This window comes from Eutrigla gurnardus, assembly GCF_963514095.1.
Source record: "Eutrigla gurnardus genome assembly, chromosome: 23".
In the NCBI taxonomy this organism is placed as follows: Eukaryota; Metazoa; Chordata; class Actinopteri; order Perciformes; family Triglidae; genus Eutrigla; species Eutrigla gurnardus.
Window position 1 is genome coordinate 5,936,598 of NC_139934.1, and position 17,506 is coordinate 5,954,103.

Below are 17,506 nucleotides of genomic sequence, written 5' to 3' on the forward strand. Positions count from 1 at the left end.
CACACACACCAAAAAAAAGGTGCGCTCCGCAGCTGATCCAATCACTCTGCATTAGCACTCAATGGTCGCTCGCTCACATTTTGGGGTATATCCTGACTGCAGCTCGTGAATTATGGATGCCGAACTGAGCCGAGTTTGTGTGCCACTCCAAACACACACGCGCACACACACATGCGCACGCACGCAGAGCGTAGATTCAAACTGAAAAACGCTGACGCACAACAGCGAGGACGCGTGTTCCCGTCTGCAGAGGCGAGGACCGGACTTACCTGGCCCCTCTCCCTGCCGAGTCCGGATCAGCTGCGGCGGCGTCCCGGGTTACTGGAGCTTTTACTCGTCTTACTAATTAATCATCTCGGCGCGAGCCGCCTCCACGCGCCCACACACACACACACACCGACACACACATACACGAGCCTCGCTGTGGTTTCGTTTTCTACGTCGCCGCCGACCGCCTCGCGCGAACGAAGGGGAGCGGTGACTTTTGCTGCGCTTTATTGGAGGCGGCAAGACGGGGCGGGTCCACACGTGACCAGCGGAAACGTGTACCTGTGGGGGCGTTTGGGTCTCACCTACAGGGTCTGAAGTGTGAATGGAGAGCCCGCATAGGCTACTGTATACATATGGTTATTGATTAGATCCATCCTGATTCATTCAGTGACTATTAGAGTCTGTCACATGGATGATTATTATGATTATTAAAACAACATGACATGGATGGGAACTATTGTTGGTTATCTGAAGGGTTGGAAAATAAATCACACGGTGATAAACACGAGGAAAAAGAAGAAAGTTGATTATTTTTCTTCAAAATGTGTCCTCAAGTGCTGGTTTGACCTCTCGAGTGACCTAAGGGTCCAAAAAAAGGTTTGTTTACATGATATCCTCCAAATAAACTGGTATTTATTAAATTAATTTAAAGACTGAGACAAAAAGCTCCTAACTGACACTTTTTCAGTTGATTTGCTGTAAATTAGCCTGAAGGGGAAACATTAAAGGAGTTATTAAAGAAGGGAAAATGTTCAGTTGGAACCTGTTGTTTGGAATTAGTCCAAATTGGCCTGTGAAAAAAAGCATAAATGATTAAAAATGTACTTCAGCAATATATTTTATACAGACACAAAGGAAGCCCCTTTAATTGCTCTTCTTTCTTTCTTATGTATTTGTGCAGCTGCTCTATGGAGTCCTTTTCAAAGTGCTTTACACAAAGAGGCAAATTAGAATAAGCTATAAAACTGATAGATGTATGCATCCAGAGACATGGACCAGAATGAAACAGGTGAAAAGATAAAAGAAATCAATGGGTTGGCTTCAGGAGAAAGCCTGCAGATGACTCAGCTGTGGATATTTATGCTCTTTACAGCTGATTGTGAATATGTGGGGAACCCAAAAGGAGCTGGATGACACAGAGCCATTAAAAGAAAAAAACGAGGTGTCGTACAGCACGAAGCCATCTCGCACCTCGCAGCCACATTCTGGAGGGATGACACGCCGCCAGCGCCTTCAGCTGGAGGTGTTTGATGAGGTTCGTGTCTGACTCGCTGCATTATTTACCAGTCCGCTTATTGGCCAAGAGGTAAAACACTGAAGTCACACCTCGGTCGCTGATAATAATATGTATTATATATTATTTATGTGCTGCTGATCACTTATTCATTGTGGTCCACGCTTGGCTTCAGTGTGTGTGTAAAAGCATTGGTGCATGTTTGTGTGACAGGAGATCATTTTGACCTTTCAGACCTGTTTCAGGGTTAATTTATCACCCAGAGGGGCTGTATAATCTAAGGGCAGGGACCCCCCCTTTCTGCTGTCTTTATTGACTCACTGCAATAACTTAACTATGTGTGTGTGAAGAACAAACAACGAGACAAACCCTCCTAACTTTATGGCCAACGCTAAACAATAGAGTAGATCCTATTAATGTGGACGTCTTAATTAGATTTATCCATTTTGCACATCAAAGTGTATTAAAGGTATTGGGGGGTAGGATGTGAAAAAACAAGAATTTCTGACCCAGCTGTCTGCAGTTGGATTGCATTATGGGTAATGTAGGCACCAGGTTTTGACAAAAATAAATGACAACATTTTCGACATCTTTTTCAGGATTCTCTGGAGAGTTTTATGCTAATTGATCGAAGTGCACCTTCATGTTAGTGAACACCTGATTCCATCGTGATTAATGGGTTGTGAAAACCCCAAATCAATATCTGCACACGTAGATGTATTTATCTACTAACTCAGTAGTTATCCTATCTTAACTTAAAAAACCTGCACACGTTTGGAATGTCCATTATAGTAACACTGGGCTTAAAATCAATGAGTCTATCTCACTGCTGGTGTCACAAGGGACAAAAAAAAAACAATGTGTTTTAATGAGACTGGCTCTCATTCAGACCCCCCGCTGAAAAGTTTGAACACCGGACCGGCAGGGAGGGAATCAATAGCACGCTCCTCTACCGCATCCAACACCTGAGCTGTTCAGATCCCCGATCAATCCCTGCAGAGCACCGGAGTAAATGTTTGACTAGAACTCATCCACAAGCTGTTTTGTTGCAGATTGAATGGAAGCTCGCCCATTAAATGATATCCTGACTGACACGGACAGAAACCTGCATGTATCAAACCCCCACATGACTGTATCTCACACCCCTAAATCTATACAGCAGTCTGGTCTGGTCTCTCTATACAATGTAAATAAAACATCAAGCCTCTCCTGCATCTGATATTCCCACCTATACATCCAAGCGTGGACAGTAAAATCTATATCCTGAGCCTGCGGTGTCCCCCGATGGGGGACCCCCCCCGTTAAGACTCATCTTGGGTGCTAACGACCACGCTCCTCCCCGGCCCTCACACGCAGCCAGGCGGGGGGCCAGGGGCCGTTATAATTGGTTTTTAAGGGACACCAGCTGTTTCATGTGGACGCACGCCTGTCCCCAAAGGAGGAGCAGAGGGGTGAGGGGCCCTCCCCCATCCACACTCCCCCCCAATTCTTCAACCTCCCCCTCCTCCCATGCTGGATGGAAAACTACTGCTGAGGAGACAAATGGAGGTGCTGCTGTATAATACAGTACATGTTCTTCACTTATCAATAATAATGTAAGTTATTTCTTGTTTGGATTTGATCAACTTATACTACTCATAAATTATAATTCACAATAATAAATTGTGATTTTAGGGGGGAATCCCATGAAGTTGGACCCTGCTTCTCCAATAATAATCTGGGTAAAACATTACATGCTAATGAAAGTGTCCACTTAGGTAAACAACGACAAAGCAGAGGCAGCTTGTCAACCTCAAGGGACGGACGTATCAGCCGGCATTGGTCTCCAGGGAAGCGTGGAGGCGCTGGAAAGTGGATCAGAGTGAAGTGCTGCTTTATTAAAAGAGCGCAAGTAAAGTAAATTACTGTCCACTCACTTGGAACCAGATGGTCGTTTGTGTGGGGGGGGGGACTCGTCTGTTATCTCATTAGAAAAAGTAAATGTCTGGGTAACACTATGTGCCAGTGTGATTGCTTTCTCAGACTCCAGACAGTCAAAATAGTGAGCTATGGGTCACATGACCGCGGAGACAGGAAGGAAGATGGAAATCAATACAAAGGAGCCCCGAGGCCATTCCCCTGTTGTTCACTGACCGCGTATCAGTTTACCCCGAAGGCCCGCATTCACAAAAGGCTTTACGGTTCCCATAAAACCTTCAGGAACACAGGCTGCAGACGCTACATTATCGCCAAATAATAGGCAGTTAAGTGCAGTAGCATTTTGTTTTATGCCCCCCCCCCAAACAGCAGCATTCGTCCTGCAGCTTCACACAGAGACACAAACACTGTGTGTTTTCTCTGGTTTCCCCTCTTGTCTCTACATGCCCAGTAGTTTTCTGAGCCTCAGGTTTCACCTTACAGGTAAGGAATGATCTGTTTTTCTCCACTCGGTTGAGACTGTGATATTTTTGGACTGGGCGTACCCCCTCATGGCGTTCTTATCTTTTATACCGTGACCATGGCTTCATTTTGTCAACAGAAAAACGATGTGTAAATGATAAAGATGTGTTTCATGGGTTATCAGGTTGCAGGTTAACGTCTCAGAGCAAAAGGTTGCAGTGAAATACATTAATTTCCTCCAGTTGACAGGATTTAAACGAACTCACCTCCTCCTGGTGAAAACGTCCTGCCCCCGAGCGTCGTCCCTTAATCTCATAACAGGCCATGAAATTAGGTCCCTCCTGGAAAAAAAAAAAGAAGATCAATACATTGCTCAGCAGGGTGTTATGTGGGGGTATTATTGATTTCACATGTGTTGTAATCACACAATAGTGCCAATGTAGCTGCTTTTTAGATAAAAATTTAAATAAAAGGCACAGGAACTATTGACATAAATGCCATCAAGCTGCAGATCAGGTATTAATAACGCTGACTCAACGTATTAAATATGCAGTTTCAGCCACCAAATCCCCTGAAAATGTAAAAAGAAGTATGCAAATTAGGCTGGTGCAGGTTCCATCAGTGGTTAAATATCGATATTATGAGACTATTGTATGGAATAGAGACATAAAGCAAGGATACCAACTAGATAAAAGGCAAGAACATGCAGAGACAAGATGTTATCAGACCCCTCACATGGTTAGATAACATAATATAACAGGAGGTCTGTGCAGCGTGCTGGTTGTGTTGGTGCTGCAGTGTAACACAGCAGACAGTATGGATTCTCCTCTAACCCACTGACCTGCATTGCAGAGGTTGATCTTTTCCCCCCCTTCTTTTTCCTACGTGCTCTGTTTGTGCAATCAGACATGAAAGTGGGAGCATTGCAGCCTGCAGCAATGCTGCCCTCTAGTGTTGACAGACCGGTCAGTGTGCAACAGGAAATACTCTTTCTGCTATAAATGGCCGGCGGAAAAGTAAAAATACAAATACCTCAAACTTGAGTAAATGTTTCTGCTGCTTGGTGTGAGTATATTTTAATATAAGTATTGTATAATGAATTTAGTGAGTATACATTTAAAGGACAAGCAGCTTGTATATTGTACCAAATGGATTTAGGTCACCAGAAGAAAACAAAACTGTACAGTGAAGTTCATATCTATTTTTTATTTTATGTATTTAATTAAATCCTGGAAATAACTGTTGTCTCTGGGTTTCTAGTGGGTTTTTGTGTCTGTTATATTTCATATAATTTGCATGCAAACACAATCTGAACTACAATTCCATACTTTCCTACTCTAGTCTTAAAAGCATGGTGGATATCTTATTGTATAGGGAGTCGTGTCCTTAACTGGACTATATGCTGACTTCAGGTCTGTCTGCGAGGGCAAAGGTCAACTTTTTCTTGGGAATTTGCTGTTCCATTATCAGCAATAAACGACAGACGTAACCAGGCGTTTGCACAATACACATTTATGGTACATCCACTAGTTAAACTTCACCTTTGATTTACCTTAGATAATCTCAGTGGCTGATGTAGTTCCGGTTTATTTCAAAATAAAACTCCTCTTACATTTACTTCATCAGGTACACTTTTAGATTCAGTTTGAAAATTCATTCTGGACCCTCGAAATAGTAGTATGATTAATAAATTAATATTTTTTGTTATTATTATTATTGAAAAAGGAGAAAAACATCTATTTCCGGTAACTGTGTGCGCGTAACTTGACGTAAACGTGTTCCGGCCACACGAGGCAGCGCGAGGAGTCACCGTCGTGTTGGTAACATAGCCGCCGTTAGCACGCAGCCGAGGAGCGACCCCGTCCAACGTCCGTCCTCTGGCCTCGGTGGAAACATGGCTCTGAGCCGTCTGGAAAAGGCTCAGGCGTGGCTCTACAAGGCGGCCATGGCCGTGTTCTTCACGCTGTTCCGGCTCTTGTCCCCTCGGACAGCCGCCCTGTCCGGGAAGAAGCTGCCGGCCGTCACCAACCCTCTCCTGGTCGCGTCCGCGACGCAGCTTGCTAAGAAGATCCGGAGAAGAGAGGTGTGTATCCGGTCACGTCAGGACAGAGTTAGCGTCTCTCAAAATGTACAAAAAGTTAGCGTTTTAGTCTCCAGATCTTTTTGTTTTTGTTTTTTTTGTTTACGTCACTACAGCCAAAGCCCGCTGGTCCACTCTTTAGGGATCTGTCTTTATTATAAACAGGAGGACTGTAACGTAAAGCACTGCAGCCCTACCACTCGTTATTACGTCACCACCGTGTGTAGTCGTGGTCTTGACCGTGTGTAGTCGTGGTCTTGACTGTGTGTTTCTGCAGGTGTCCAGTGTGGAGGTGGTGCAGGCTTACATCGACCGGATCCAGGAAGTGAACCCTTCTCTCAACGCTGTGGTAAAAGACAGGTAATAGAGTCATCCCTCCTCATCTTATTCTAAAGAGAAATAAACTGGGTGAATTACTTTTAACTAGCAACGTTAGTATCGACCAGGATGTATAATAGTAAAAATCAAACCTTCTTTAAGCAGGAATTGAATGGTCAAATGTGTCTCTCCGCAGGTTCGATGCTGCTCTCCAGGAGGCCAAGCAGGTGGACAAGCTGATTGAGGAGGAAACTGGAGGAGAGGAGGTGCTGGAGGACCGTCTGCCTTTACTGGGAGTGCCTCTGTCTGTGAAAGAGGCCTTCGCCCTCCAGGGTAACTTCCAGAAACCTAACCTCCTGTTGATCTTCCATACGTCAAACAACCAGCATTTACTCCTGATGAGTATTTGAACGCACCTCCGTCCTGCAGGTATGCCCCACACTACAGGTCTGATCTCCAGGCGAGGGGTCGTCGCCACCGTGGACGCTCCTTCGGTGGCCCTGCTGAAGAGAGCGGGCGCCATCCCGATCGGCGTCACCAACACCAGCGAGCTGTGCATGTGGTCCGAGTCCCACAACCACCTCTACGGCATCGCCAAAAACCCGTACGACCTGGAGAGGACACCGGGCGGCAGCTCAGGTTAGAAACCGCCGCTCTGACTAACCGAATGATGGGAATCCACCGCTCCTTTAGGCAGCCAGTCCAGTTCCTTTAGCTGGTTGCCTGTCAGCAGGACAGTGAACAGTTTGTACTGGGGGGTTCAGCTGTGTCTCCTGCCTGCCGTCTCTTACATACAGGTCCAACTGTCCGCATGTCTTTCTGCGTCCAGGAATAGCTCTGGTGTTGCCTGATCATCATATTACAGTACACTGTTGACATCTGATTACAGGTTTAGTGTAGTACTACTACATGCTGCATGAAAAAGTTACCATGTGAAGTTTTTGACCGCCAAGGTGTCTCCTCTGTCCTCTTCCTGGCTCAGGTGGGGAGGGAAGTATACTGGGAGCAGCCGGCGCCGTCATCGGCGTGGGCTCGGACATCGGCGGCAGCATCCGCATGCCCAGTTTCTACAACGGGATATTCGGACACAAAACCACTCCTGGTAAGAGAAACGCAACGTGTAATTAATGCAGCCGGTCCTCATGCAGACTGACTGGTGTTGTGTTCCTGCAGGGGTCGTGTCGCTGGAGAACCACTACCCTCCCTGCTCCGGCCGGCACGCAGAGTACGGCTGCAACGGTCCGATGTGCCGCTACGCCGAGGACCTGCTGCCCATGCTCCGGATCATGGCGGGACCCAACGCTGACATGTACTAGCACACACTCATAGCTGTTGAGCACTTATAAGATATCTATAGACGGAGGAAGCTGGCATTGTGATAGCTTGTATAATCAAATAGTTATGCAATGACTAGCAGGGAAGCTAACATCTCCTTATAAGGCCAACCTGTTCCCAGGGATGCACCGTGATTGGTTTGCAATTAAATTTGATTGCAACTGAACTGATCATAATTCTCTCAACGTTAATCTTTTTCTGGAAAAGCCTGTTCTTGCATGAGGCTCAATGTTTCCAACACAAACTGTTTTCCTCGGGGAAACGTGAGGTTTTGAGAGGGAATTAGATGCAAATGTGACATTTTAGGGATGTACATAATGTCAACACAATCCTAAAGTGACTCACAACAAGTTGGGTTTAAACACAGAATCCACACTGTGTGTGTAACCTTCAGTATTTTTTTTTACACGTGCGATACTCAAGGTTGTCGTTGAACAAGAAGGTCGACCTCAAGAAGTTGCGGTTCTTCACCATCCCTCACGATGGCGGTTCTACGTTCACGTATCCCGTCTCCAAGGAGCTCATGGAGATTCAGAGGAAGGTGGTGGAGCGTCTGGAGGCCGACCTCGGAGTGGAAGTCCAAGAAGTGCGTTTCCCTGAGCTCCGCTACGGCTTCCAGATCTGGGACACCTACATGGGTCTTCCTGCCAAGGACGGCAAGGTTAGTCCACCTTTACTTGGACATTTGACTACTTTTCTGCATTTATCTGACAACTATAGTTCTTGGCCATCTAGAAATAAAATGAGAAGACTATAAAAATGCATTGAACTGTTAAACAGGCCCAGATTTGTTGGGTCTTGTGCACAAACAGGAGCAAAACCCAAAATGAGGATAATACCACAGGGGCATTCCACGTAGATTGGTATTACTGCAATGGAGAAAACACTGAGGTTTAACAGAGGACTGATTACAGTTATACAATAACTCCTTTATTCTTGCTGCTTTTTTGACCCGAGTGGATTTAAAATATTTCAGGGATTAGATTTTGCAGAATATTTCATTAAGAGATTACACGTTTGTCTAATATTTCTGGTGTATTACGTGATTACTGTTTTACGGTTCTCAACATAACACTGTTGGTCAACGGGAGCATCATGTGACCGTATAAAGGAAAACATAATGGTGTTTATAATGTTTCCTTCCCTTCAGCCTCCGACGCCTTTCGCTGAGCTGATGGGGGAACCAGGACGACCCGTGCCGCCTCTGTGGGAGCTGCTGAAATGGATGATGGGGAAATCGGATCATACCATGGCTGCTATCGGTAAGAGGGGGGTGAAAATATGGTTTGTTTCCACCTTTTTGAATCAGAGTTCCTCTCTCACACCAAAGTAAGATAGACATAATTGTGAACTCAAAGTGAAACGCACATGGTTCAAACTGTACAGAAACAAATTGAAAGTCACTATTCTAATAAATGCTATTGAACCCCAAAGTGTTCAGTATTAAAGAAAAAAGACATTAAGAAAAAAATGTGTGAAATGCATAAATGATCCAATAATTAGAAGAAGTTATAAAATTAATAAAAAACTGTCATTGATTTTTATAAATACATTATTAAACAGACTTTTGGTAAAAAAAAAAAGGGTATTTTGAAATTTAAAAAATTCTCAAATGTTTGAATCATTTTACTCAATTGTTTCATTTATATAAATATTTTCATTAATATAATGGTCCATTTGATAAATGCTTATTGATTAAATACTGAACACTTATTTTAAAATAATCATATTTGCAGTCATGAATTCTGAAACCGCTTGAATCAATAGTGACCCTGTGAACACCTGTAGCTGTACAAGTTTCCCTCAACAGTGTGTGTGTGTGTGTGTGTTCAGTTCTGGGCCTGACGGAGATGTGCCGAGCATCCAAACCCTCCACCTTCATCATCCAGCAGAAGGAGAAGCTGCAGAAGGAGTTGGACGAGCTGCTGGGCACCGACGGTGTTTTCCTTTACCCCTCACATCCCAGAGTGGCTCCCAGACATCACCACCCGCTCTTCAGACCGTTCGACTTCGCCTACACAGGTCGGCCATTAGATCTCTAAAATGATCAAACACAATTTGCCAGTCCCTTTTGTTTTTTTACTTCCACACACTCATCTCTCGTTCCCTACCTGCAGGTATCATCAACATCCTCGGGCTGCCGGCCACCCAGTGCCCTCTGGGTCTGGGGGAGGAAGGTCTTCCCCTTGGCGTGCAGGTCGTTGCTGGGAAGCTGCAGGACCGTCTGACACTCCGGGTGGCGCTCTACCTGGAGGAGGCGTTCGGAGGCTGGAGGGACCCCGGGGCCAGCTAAAAACACTCACTCCCACACTGACAGCCGAGACCAAATCTCCAGACTGGAGCCGGTTGGACTGAGGATTGTGGTAGTCCGTTATCGACCTCGCTGCTCGCTGTAACGCACGAAGAGATGCTATCAGATCTCTGAGCGCTCAAATGGAAGAGATCTTTCTCCGAGTTGCTCCGATAGGCGTCAGTCAGTCATGATTTTTATTTTTAAATGTATCCTGTTCAGAAACAACATGAGCACAAGCTTTAAAAAATAAAAATGGATATTAGTGGAATTTAAGCATTGCCATCAACACACAAAACAAGCAGGTGGGTCCCAGGAGATTTTATTAAGGTCATCATAAATCTGCAGAATTTCTTCCAGACTTTTATATCTGCAGTTCACCTTTGAGCCACATGAGGGAGCCTGAATGTTGGTACTTGTAACCTGCTTGAACCTATAAGGCTGACATCTTCTGTTTTACTGATGTGGGGAGAGAGAGAACCTGTTAACATTTCATTTATATGATCTAATTTATATAGTATATGCTGTCAATTAACATGCATAAAACAAAGTTGTGATTTATCAAACATACATCTCTTAGATAAAACAGTTCAACAGGTATCTAATCAACATATGTGTTTATTCTTTCCACTATTTTAAATGGTACAGCACATATAAAAGGTATACAATTAACTAAAAGTCAGTTTGAGCTGCAGGATTCATATTAAACATGTCAGCAGATCAAGGAACAAAGTGTCTAATATTTCTCTTGGCCCTTATTAATTTCATGAATAGGAAACCCATAATAAGATCCAGGGAATAAATCAATGAAAAGTGTGAGAATTGGCATTGTCTCTCTTTTAATGAGGCCACTTAGTCAACAATTATAGAAACCAAGGTGAGAGAAAACCTCTTTGCAAATGTGACACAACAGGTCGAGCTGCTGTGCAGAACAATGGGAAACTCCAGTGCGACTGCCACCTCCAGGCACATCAGCAATCAGGATTTACTCTTGAAGTTTGACATCCGTTTAATGACTACAAGGGGGGAAATGTGGTGAAAAGTTCAGCCGCATCGGCAAAAGTGTTCATGTCTGTAGACCTCTATCCCTAATTCAGAGCTGCTGATTACAGAGTGGCAGAAAATACCGTGGCAATATTTCTTCTGTGATGGCAGGAGACTACAAGGCTGCATCAAAAAGGATCTGCAGGGTATTGACTCGTCATAGTGACGAGATACATTTGGTGTACTTGGACGTTTTTGTTTATGACGATCAGCCAGCTAGTAAGATTCCTACCTGTACCTCTGGATCCAGCCATGAAGCCCAGGATCAGGGCCTTCTCCGGTCTGGTGACCTTGTTGGCCGTGTTGAACCTCTCCTGGGCGGCGTACATCTGATCTCTCTGGGGAGCACAAACAGCATATAGTAGTTAATTAAGCTGGCTGAAGAGATAACCGAGAGTTCATATACACAGACCAGCCTGTTGCTGAGGGACGTGGGCTTGCATTACTCTGGAATATCATTACAAGCTTCCAGTTGTCTGAGGATGGGATTTTGACAAATTACATATTTAAAACATAGAACAATAGATTATTTTCGAACCTGGCATGTTAGTGCAATCAACTTGCGACTCACTAGCGAGTCTTCAGGGGGGGCGGGGTCACATATAGGGGCGGGATCACATATGAAAACAGACTGGAAGACCAGTTTGACATGTAGAGAAACCAGCGAGGATCAGGCAGAGAAGTTTATTCCTCCATCTAATAAGTTAACTATTTAGTCAGATGAGCTATTTGTTGTGGGGGGAAAAGTGCAGATAAAATTTCAAGCATTTTCAAACCTTGAAAACGCAACATCATTATTAGTCGAGCGTCCGTCCTCTGGCCTCGGTGGAAACATGGCTCTGAGCCGTCTGGAAAAGGCTCAGGTGTGGCTCTACAAGGCGGTCATGGCCGTGTTCTTCATGCTGTTCCGGCTCTTGTCCCCTCGGAGAGCTGCCCTCTCCGGGAAGAAGCTGCCGGCCGTCAGCAACCCTCTCCTGGTCACGTCGGCAACGCAGCTCGCCAAGAAGATCCGGAGAAGAGAGGTGCGTACGCGGTCACGTCAGGACACTGCTGGGAGAGATTTGCTCAGTGTTTTTATTGGCTTCAGTCTAATGCATAATAGCTGATTCTTAGTTAAATATTAAAGTTAGGTCTGGGCGATAAGGAAAAAAAATATTTATTTAGTTATTTATTTAGACTGGCGTCCTGTCCAGGGTGTACCCTGCCCTCGCCCAATGACAGCTGGGATCGGCTCCAGCCCCCCCCCCCCCCCCCCCCCGCGACCCTGAATACAGGATAAGCAGTAGACAATGGATGGATGGATGGATAGTTATTTATTTAGTAATATAGTTTTTGACCAAATATTTCAATAGTGTGAGGATTTAGTAGTTTGCAGTCTATCTTTTTAGAAAATATTTACACAATGAGATTATTGATAAATAATCATCAGTAATGTAGATGGAATGAATAAGTGGGTAATGGCAATTACAAAACAGATAAAACAGAAAAAGACATCACTTCACTACTAGGGTTGGGTTGATTTCCGGGTTTCACTGGTTCGGTTTGGTGTACAGGCTAAACCGGTTTAATTAATGCACAAATAATGTGGAGCTGGTGGTCCCTCTATAGGTTGTTTTTTTTAAAGCGATGCCATCTAGTGGACAAACACAGCAATGCCCTTGATTTGGTTTATTCCATAATCCATAATTTAACATTTGTGGTTGATAAAATCTCCATGACATGATCCGTGTGCAAAATCAGTAGTAGTTTACTACCTTTCCAGCAATAAAAGTCATAAAAAAAGCACTGAGATTATGTAACAACTGTTATTTTTAGACCGTTAGGTATCTCGCTGATAGACCTCAGCAGCTTTTGAGCGTTATGAAACCTACTTAACTGAAGACCTTTTTATGTTATTTTTGGCAAAACACATTTCACAACTCTTCCACTGGCGATAAAAGCAGGGCTGAATTTACCAGAAATCACCAAGAGCACAGATGCTGTTTAGTAATACAATTGGATGCTGGTTCGGGGTCACTGGGTCACATGATATGAATAAAAATCATAATTTAAGCATATTAATATTCATATAAAATAGAGGAAGCTCTAAAATACCATTAAAAAAGGTGTGTCTTATATTTCCAGTTTAGGAAACCCAATTTGATACTGGTTTGACGTCACAGGGTCACATGACATGGAAGCTATTGATGCCCAAATATCCAACTTTAAACCTAACTTCACCCCAGTGAAAAACGAAATGGATATCATGTCTATGGTGATGAAATTATCTGTAATAACCGTAGAAAATTAACTTACATTTGCCATCACTTATTTTCATATAAAAACTATAAAGAAACTAGCTAACTTACATCCCGCGTCATGGACGAGAGGCTAGGCTAAGCTAATAGCCGAAATGTAGCTAGCGCTAGCATAGCATTTTACGACAGATACACGGGAAACATAGAAAACAACAGTCAAACCTTGTTCACTTTGCAGCAAAGGCAAAATGGTTTCACATTAAACCAAGACGTTTCCACAACATAGCACTTTTTGGTAAGTTTTCTCGTGTCCCGTCTTGCGTAGTGGTACAGGAAGGGCGCGAAGCGGAGAAACCGCTTTCAAAATAAAAGCCAGACCGTTGGAAAAAAATAAAAGATGATTCAACCTAAAATAATGCCACTTCTAAATTAACCTTCGCAATTAAACAGCCATTTTAAAACCGTTTTTACCTTCTGAGGATTTTTCCCCCTAATGTGTTTCTGCAGGTGTCAAGTGTGGAGGTGGTGCAGGCTTACATCGACAGGATCCAGGAAGTGAACCCTTTTCTGAAAGCTGTGGTAAAAGACAGGTAACAATCATCCCTCCATATCTGACGGTTTAACTTCAGTTTATGCTCATGTGGTTGTGCTCGCAATTTGTTGATGGGCAGCTATTTTGCAAATCTTTTTAGTCATATTTTTAGCAAATATTTACAAACAGTGGGATTTAAAGAGTTTCATTGGAAGTTATAACTGGCATTTCGCACTATTTAAGAGCATTTTATGGACAAAAGAAAATTAAACAATCGAGAAAACATTCTTCAGATGTATTGCTAGTAAAAAATAATAGTCCTTTTGCACTCTCATTTCCCATAATAACTTTACTACTGCACAAAATGTCATATTTGCACCGAAAATCAGAAATTTGTACTGTACTAAAACATATATTAAAGTTATGGTAGTAACTGTCATGGCAAAACTCAAAATTCTATAGCTTTTCTATCACTAAATAGAATTGGGTCAAATGTGTCTCTCCGCAGGTTCGATGCTGCGCTCCAGGAGGCCAAGCAGGCGGACAAGATGATTGAGGAGGAAACTGGAGGAGAGGAGGTGCTGGAGGATCGACTGCCTTTACTGGGAGTGCCTCTGTCTGTGAAAGAGGCCTACGCCCTCCAGGGTAACTTCCAGAAACATAACCTCCTGTCTACCTCTTTCTGTTGATCTTACATTCCTCAAACAACCAGCATTTACTCCTGATGAGTATTTGAACGCACCTCCGTCCTGCAGGTATGCCCCACACTACAGGTGTGGTGTCCAGGCGAGAGGTCGTCGCCGCCGTGGACGCTCCTCCGGTGGCCCTGCTGAAGAAAGCGGGGGCCATCCCGATAGGCGTCACCAACACCAGCGAGCTGTGCATGTGGCATGAGTCCCACAACCATCTCTACGGCGTCACCAACAACCCGTACGACCTGGAGAGGATAGCGGGAGGCAGCTCAGGTTAGGGATCAAACTTTTAATGACAAGGAGCCAAGAACTCCTAAAACACAGGAGCACAGCAGTCAAAGAACTGTTACAGCTACATGGTTAAAACTATAAACCAACACAAATGTTTGCATTATGGAAGATAAATGAGCAAACTACCCACCAAGGTGTCTCTGTCCTCTTCCTGGCTCAGGTGGGGAGGGAAGTATACTGGGAGCAGCCGGCTCTGTCATTGGCGTGGGCTCGGACATCGGCGGCAGCATCCGCATGCCCAGTTTCTTCAACGGGATATTCGGCCACAAAACCACTTCTGGTAAGAGAAACAAGCAACTATTAGCTCTGAAGTTCACCCTACAAACTCAAAAGGCCGTTAAACATGTCAATGTTGTGTCTCTGCTGCCCCCAAGTGGTCAAAAAGCAGTTGTTGCAAAGAGCACATCCATGTATCAGATCAGTTGATGTGTTCCTGCAGGTGTCGTGTCCCCAGAGAACCACCACCCTCCCTGCTCCGGCCGGCATGCAGAGTACGCCAGCAACGGTCCGATGTGCCGCTACGCCGAGGACCTGCTGCCCATGCTCCAGATCATGGCGGGACCCAACGCTGACATGTACGTTTGCATGAGGCTCATATGTCTTTATTTTACTCAAACCCTCATCAAGGGAATTCAAATAACGTCATAACTGCTGTGATACAAGGTTGTTGTTGAACAAGAAGGTCGACCTCAAGAAGCTGCGGTTCTTCACAATCCCTCACGATGGCGGTTCTCTGTTCACGTACCCCGTCACCAAGGAGCTCATGGAGATTCAGAGGAAGGTGGTGGAGCGTCTGGAGGCTGACCTCGGAGTGGAAGTCCAAGAAGTGCGTTTCCCTGAGCTCCGCTACAGCGTCCAGATCTGGGACACCTACACGGCTCTCCCTGACAAGGAGGGCAAGGTTAGTCAAGGGCAGCCTGTCCTCGTATGCATGTCTGTATCGAGCAGTGATCAGTTTTTCTGGTAGTAGAATGAACAGCAGACCAGTGACTGCAGTATAATACACACTATGTTTCCTTCCCTCAGCCTCCTCTGAAGTGGGCTGAGCTGATGGGGGAACCAGGACGACCCGTGTCGCCTCTGTGGGAGCTGCTGAAATGGATGATGGGAAAATCAGAACATACCACATTTGCTATCGGTTAGACAAATAAAAAAAACCCGAATGAGATGATAATCATATTTGCAGTTGTGAATTCTCTCAGCGGTACGTGTGTGTGTGTGTTCAGGTCTGGCCCTGCTGGAGATGTGCCGAGCATCCAAACCCTCCACCTTCATCATCCAGCAGAAGGAGAAGCTGCAGAAGGAGTTGGACGAGCTGCTGGGCACCGACGGTGTTTTCCTTTACCCCTCACATCCCAGAGTGGCTCCCAGACATCACCACACACTCTTCAGACCGTGCGAGTTCGCCTACACAGGTCTGTATGACAAAAACCAAGACTGTAAAAAGAAATGAACTCATTCTTTAAATATTATCTACCAACCTGTTTCATCTGTAAGGTTTTACAGTGGATCTCTCGTTCCCTACCTGCAGGTATCATCAACATCCTCGGGCTGCCGGCCACCCAGTGCCCTCTGGGTCTGGGGGAGGAAGGTCTGCCCCTTGGCGTGCAGGTCATTGCTGGGAAGCTGCAGGACCGTCTGACCCTCCAGGTGGCGCTCTACCTGGAGGAGGCGTTCGGAGGCTGGAGGGACCCCGGGGCCAGCTAAAAACACTCACTCCCACACTGACAGCCGAGACCAAATCTCCAGACTGGAGCCGGTTGGACTGAGGATTGTGGTAGTCCGTTATCGACCTCGCTGCTCGCTGTAACGCACATAGAGATGCTATCAGATCTCTGAGCGCTCAAATGGAAGAGCTTTTTCTCCGAGTTGCTCCGATAGGTGTCAGTCAGTCATGATTTTTTTTTTTAAATGTATCCTGTTCAGAAACAACATGAGCACAAGCTTTAAAAAATAAAAATGGATATAAGTGGAATTTAAGCATTGCCATCAACGCACAATCAACAAGGAGGTGGGTCCCAGGAGATTTTATTAAGGTCACCATAAATCTGCAGAATTTCTTCCAGACTTTTATATCTGCAGTTCACATTTGAGCCACATGAGGGAGCCTGAATGTTGGTACTTGTAACCTGCTTGAACCTATAAGGCTGACATCTTCTGTTTTACTGATGTGGGGAGAGAGAGAACCTGTTAACATTTCATTTATATGATCTAATTTATATAGTATATGCTTTCAATTAACATGCATAAAACAAAGTTGTGATTTATCAAACATACATCTTTTAGATAAAACAATTCAACAGGCATCTGTGGTGGAAATCAGTTTATGATCACCTGATGAGAAATAAGAATACAACTCCTAACAGCGCTTTTAGTAATTTATTCTATAAAGAGTCCAAAACAGGCTAGCAGTCGCTACAGACAGACTGTAAACAGACAAAGTCTAATAAGTCAAAGCCCTCGCAAACAGGGTGTCCAAGCGGACCGCATCACCGACATACAGCTTCAGAGCAAACTATCTGGCCAGATAGGGGCAGACTCCTTAAGAGTCTGACCAATTCTTCAGTCTTGAGAAGGGCTTTTTATACAGTTGTTTGTGATGTGTCATCAGAGAAGCATTGTTCCGTTGTTTGTGTAGACGGAGAACTTTGTCCAGAATGTGGTGTTTGAACCACTCATCAGTGTCCATAGATCCATATTGACTTGCCAGCTGTGCTGGTGTCACAAGATGCATTTTACAACTCATGTAACACATGACATGACATAAGTGCAGAATACAGGTTACCTCATGACACACATGGAAT

The 17,506-nt window shown here is 44.6% G+C and overlaps 2 protein-coding genes across 4 annotated transcripts in view; one reads left to right on the forward strand and one right to left on the reverse strand.

Annotated features, from left to right (window-relative positions):
- The window catches only part of tesk1b (testis associated actin remodelling kinase 1b), a 22,993-nt gene extending 16,176 nt beyond the window's left edge, over positions 1-6,817 (reverse strand). Inside the window, exons 1-2 of one of the 3 annotated variants that reach the window (XM_084002850.1) lie at positions 6,698-6,817; positions 4,150-4,224 (exon numbers count right to left, since the gene is read on the reverse strand). The gene's annotated coding sequence lies outside the window, so the exon portion shown is untranslated. Of the gene's footprint in view, positions 1-269; positions 479-4,149; positions 4,225-6,433; positions 6,468-6,697 lie in introns of those variants that run through there. The other 2 variants (XM_084002851.1, XM_084002849.1) reach the window with 2 other exon arrangements.
- LOC311009107 (uncharacterized protein) lies at positions 5,648-17,011 on the forward strand. Its single transcript, XM_084003081.1, has 20 exons — positions 5,648-5,966; positions 6,241-6,323; positions 6,478-6,614; positions 6,711-6,920; positions 7,264-7,383; positions 7,455-7,590; positions 8,040-8,277; positions 8,767-8,878; positions 9,450-9,638; positions 9,734-9,900; positions 11,667-11,972; positions 13,695-13,777; positions 14,228-14,364; positions 14,475-14,684; positions 14,863-14,982; positions 15,142-15,277; positions 15,366-15,603; positions 15,729-15,840; positions 15,929-16,117; positions 16,234-17,011. The coding sequence occupies exons 1-20, from the start codon at positions 5,778-5,780 to the stop codon at positions 16,407-16,409; spliced, it is 3,288 nt and encodes a 1,095-aa protein (XP_083859207.1). The 5' UTR covers positions 5,648-5,777; the 3' UTR covers positions 16,410-17,011.
- Positions 17,012-17,506: the final 495 nt, after the last annotated feature.